The sequence below is a fragment of the Sinocyclocheilus grahami genome, unplaced genomic scaffold (assembly GCF_001515645.1).
Source record: "Sinocyclocheilus grahami isolate Dianchi unplaced genomic scaffold, SAMN03320097.WGS_v1.1 scaffold201.1, whole genome shotgun sequence".
Classification (NCBI taxonomy): Eukaryota; Metazoa; Chordata; class Actinopteri; order Cypriniformes; family Cyprinidae; genus Sinocyclocheilus; species Sinocyclocheilus grahami.
In genome coordinates this window covers 916,483-921,368 of record NW_015505380.1, presented here as the reverse complement: position 1 = coordinate 921,368, position 4,886 = coordinate 916,483, and the positions used below count along the sequence as shown (strand labels likewise).

The 4,886-nt window shown below is 36.6% G+C and overlaps 1 protein-coding gene across 1 annotated transcript in view; it reads left to right on the top strand.

Annotated features, from left to right (window-relative positions):
• The window catches only part of LOC107595353 (selenocysteine insertion sequence-binding protein 2-like), a 15,982-nt gene that overhangs the window by 4,661 nt on the left and 6,435 nt on the right, over positions 1-4,886 (top strand). Inside the window, exon 2 of the mRNA XM_016285730.1 lies at positions 2,825-2,991. Coding sequence (XP_016141216.1) covers positions 2,825-2,991 — 167 coding nt within the window. The remainder of the gene's footprint in view (positions 1-2,824; positions 2,992-4,886) is intronic.

Here is a 4,886-nt window from a genome sequence, read left to right as displayed (position 1 = left end):
CTCTCTCGCTCTCTCTCTCTCTCTCTCGCTCTCTCTCTCTCTCTCTCTGTCCTGTCGTTCTTCAGCACAACAAACCCTCTGTTTTCTACACACAATCTTGAAACAGAAATGCTGAAAAGACAAAAGCATCCCTCCTCGCTCTCATTAGTTCAGCCCACAGTTAGTTCGCGCTCTCTCTCTATCTCTTTATCTATCTTGGCTTCATGTTCAATTCAATTCAATTCAAGTGGTCTTTATTGACATGGCTTGCATAGAATTGCCACAGCATTGACATTTAATACATAAACAAAACAAGAATAGATCTATAAATCAGTAAGTAAATAATTACATGAATACATTTTGTTTTACTAATAAGAAGTAAGAAAATAGTTAAGATTGTCTTAACTTAAAAAAAATAAATAAAAAAATCAATAATAAATAGCGCCTCACTTTCATCTGTACTGAATCTCTGCAGATCTTCTGTCATATTTCACCCCTGTGTGTTTATTTATTTTTATTCATAAATATTAAACATTTTACCATGTTTAAAGGGGTAGTGCACCAATAAATGATCATCGGATCCTCACTTTAATCCCTGACGCTCAGTTCATCAGCCGTGAGTCTTGATCGCGCACATTTCAAGTCCGCTGTTTACAAAACATTAATGTTCTCACACACACACACACAATGCAGGTTAAATCTGGCCGATAGGAGAGTTTACATTTGGAGAGGATTATAAAGAAATGATTATCTGCGTGGACTGATGTTACCGTCTGTGATTTGATTGGACGAGAGAGCAGATCTGTTTGTGATGATGTCACAATCAGAAGAGTGTGCAGAGCTCCGCCCCCCACCTACAGATGAACAATTACTGCTGTATGCTATAACACACACTCCATTCACACACACACACACACACACACACACACACGGTCAGTGCTCTGGATCTCAGCATCAGACGTGCCTTTGTTTCTGAGTCATTGTGTGTTTCACCAGGGAGTCAGGATGTTGTCATTATTATTATACTTATATATCTTTTCCATTACTTCATTATCATATTGCATCTTGGGTCAGAGCTGCTTCAGTTCATCTGAGACGGAACCTATTATAGAGCGATATTGTGCATTTGTAAAATTCATTAATGCATAATCTGCCTCAACAATTGAAAGCTTTAAACAAACAGTCTTACATTCTCATGCAAAATTATTTATATGTTATGAACGGAAATTATTGTGCATAATTCAAATTTTGCCTTAACAGAAAGCAAGCCATGGTTGAAACTCGAAGACTTAGTGAATGCAGCAAAAAGAAGCACAGACATTTTTGCTTCAATATTTACTTAAATACATTTTTTAAAATATATTCCTGCATAATTTTTAATTTCTGCATAATTCTTCTTTCCTCCTAGTTTAGTGATTTTATTAGTGCTGTCCAAACAATTTATCACGATTAATCACATCCAAAATAAAAGTTTTTGTTTACATAATAATATATGTGTTTGTGTAGATTTTAGCCTGTCCTGCTGCTGTTCTTCTGTTTTTATTATGTAAAAATGAAAAGTGTTTATAACGCACATATTTTAAACCTGTTGGTGCACATAAAACCATACATTTCAGAAGTCTGTGCTGGAATCGTGACCCCAAAATGAGAGGTTCACACTGTTACACCACTAGGATCATCTTTCAACACAGAGAGGTGGTGTGACGTTTGCTGATGCTGTGAGGAGGAAGTGTTCGTATACACACGCGTGTTCAGCTTGTTAATCATTAGCTCTTCCTGCTTCGTGACGTAATTATGGGAATGATGGAGATCTCGTTTGTTTGTTGTGTTTCACCTGAGATGTTCAGGAATGCGTGGAATGTGATGACATCACCTGACCAGCAGTCACATGCTCACGTTGGTCGTGTTTAGATTCCCGGAATTATTTGTTTGTGCTGTAACCCTACTGTACAAACATCATTTATTCACCTGTGCGGTGTGTTTTTTGAAGCGCTGTGTTACGCTGGCATCTGCCGTCTCGCTCTGGACGGTTCTGTTTGCTGTTAGTGAAGTGTAATGATATTGTATGAGTAGTGTGGTAGTATGCGATGCTGAATTATGATGCAAACATATAATATAAAAAAAAAACATATAATGCAACAAATATGATGCAGGGGAATTTCTGTAGGAGGAAATGCACGTGTTTCCCGCATTTCATATTGTTTGATTTTAATATGCATTGTTTTGTCATCATTGAAAATAATTATTTACAATTATGAGTTTCTTACTCTGATCTTGGAGTAAAACCATGGTACTTATTTACGTAACAGTCATATTTCTTACATTTATGGACAACATAAAATGCTTTAGATCTCTTCTTATTGATATGGCTGGTTTTAGGTTGAAAAGACACTGACTAGACAGTTATAAAATGTTGTTTTCAGAAATCTTGCAATTTGATGATTTCTGGAGTGTCACTTTTGAGTTTTTGTTAATGCATAACATTAGATTTTACATGAACGTCTGTTACCAGTCATGAATAGTATGCTCTTTGCATTAAACTGCATAAAATATGGGGTTTTCATAGAATTGTTTATGCAATTTTCACATTTATTTTTGTTTTATGAGCGTTAAAAAACTATGCACAGACAGCCATGTTATTTCATTATTCTTTCAATAAACAATTTAGTGCACTGCTTGATTTCGTCTATGTTTGCTTAAAGTGCCCTCTTGTGGGCAGCAGCTTTTTTCCTTTCTGAAATAGTCTATATGAATATTAGTAATATTTAAGTAAAAAATGCAAGTGTTAGGTTTTTCAGTCTATTTGACGGCCCTATAATGCAGCTTAAATATGTGTGTGTTTCAGGATGTGAAGCTCTCTGCTGAAGTAGAACCGTTTATCCCTCAGAAGAAAGGTGTTGAAGCGTCATTATTACCCATGAGTCTGTGCGGTGAGGGTGGAGCTGAGCCCACACAAATCCCCTCCTACCTGATCACCTGCTACCCCTTCGTACAGGAGAATCAGAACAACAGGTACACACACATACACACACACACACACACACAGACACACACAGACACACACTCACACTCCACAGACATTTTTGCTTCAATATTTACTTAAATACATTTTTTAAAATATATTCCTGCATAATTTTTAATTTCTGCATAATTCTTCTTTCCTCCTAGTTTAGTGATTTTATTAGTGCTGTCCAAACAATTTATCACGATTAATCACATCCAAAATAAAAGTTTTTGTTTACATAATAATATATGTGTTTGTGTAGATTTTAGCCTGTCCTGCTGCTGTTCTTCTGTTTTTATTATGTAAAAATTAAAAGTGTTTATAACGCACATATTTTAAACCTGTTGGTGCACATAAAACCATACATTTCAGAAGTCTGTGCTGGAATCGTGACCCCAAAATGAGAGGTTCACACTGTTACACCACTAGTATCATCTTTCAACACAGAGAGGTGGTGTGACGTTTGCTGATGCTGTGAGGAGGAAGTGTTCGTATACACACGCGTGTTCAGCTTGTTAATCATTAGCTCTTCCTGCTTCGTGACGTAATTATGGGAATGATGGAGATCTCGTTTGTTTGTTGTGTTTCACCTGAGATGTTCAGGAATGCGTGGAATGTGATGACATCACCTGACCAGCAGTCACATGCTCACGTTGGTCGTGTTTAGATTCCCGGAATTATTTGTTTGTGCTGTAACCCTACTGTACAAACATCATTTATTCACCTGTGCGGTGTGTTTTTTGAAGCGCTGTGTTACGCTGGCATCTGCCGTCTCGCTCTGGACGGTTCTGTTTGCTGTTAGTGAAGTGTAATGATATTGTATGAGTAGTGTGGTAGTATGCGATGCTGAATTATGATGCAAACATATAATATAAAAAAAAAACATATAATGCAACAAATATGATGCAGGGGAATTTCTGTAGGAGGAAATGCACGTGTTTCCCGCATTTCATATTGTTTGATTTTAATATGCATTGTTTTGTCATCATTGAAAATAATTATTTACAATTATGAGTTTCTTACTCTGATCTTGGAGTAAAACCATGGTACTTATTTACGTAACAGTCATATTTCTTACATTTATGGACAACATAAAATGCTTTAGATCTCTTCTTATTGATATGGCTGGTTTTAGGTTGAAAAGACACTGACTAGACAGTTATAAAATGTTGTTTTCAGAAATCTTGCAATTTGATGATTTCTGGAGTGTCACTTTTGAGTTTTTGTTAATGCATAACATTAGATTTTACATGAACGTCTGTTACCAGTCATGAATAGTATGCTCTTTGCATTAAACTGCATAAAATATGGGGTTTTCATAGAATTGTTTATGCAATTTTCACATTTATTTTTGTTTTATGAGCGTTAAAAAACTATGCACAGACAGCCATGTTATTTCATTATTCTTTCAATAAACAATTTAGTGCACTGCTTGATTTCGTCTATGTTTGCTTAAAGTGCCCTCTTGTGGGCAGCAGCTTTTTTCCTTTCTGAAATAGTCTATATGAATATTAGTAATATTTAAGTAAAAAATGCAAGTGTTAGGTTTTTCAGTCTATTTGACGGCCCTATAATGCAGCTTAAATATGTGTGTGTTTCAGGATGTGAAGCTCTCTGCTGAAGTAGAACCGTTTATCCCTCAGAAGAAAGGTGTTGAAGCGTCATTATTACCCATGAGTCTGTGCGGTGAGGGTGGAGCTGAGCCCACACAAATCCCCTCCTACCTGATCACCTGCTACCCCTTCGTACAGGAGAATCAGAACAACAGGTACACACACATACACACACACACACACACACAGACACACACAGACACACACTCACACTCACTCACACACATACACACACAGACACACTCACTCACACTCACACTCACTCACACACATACACACACACACACACA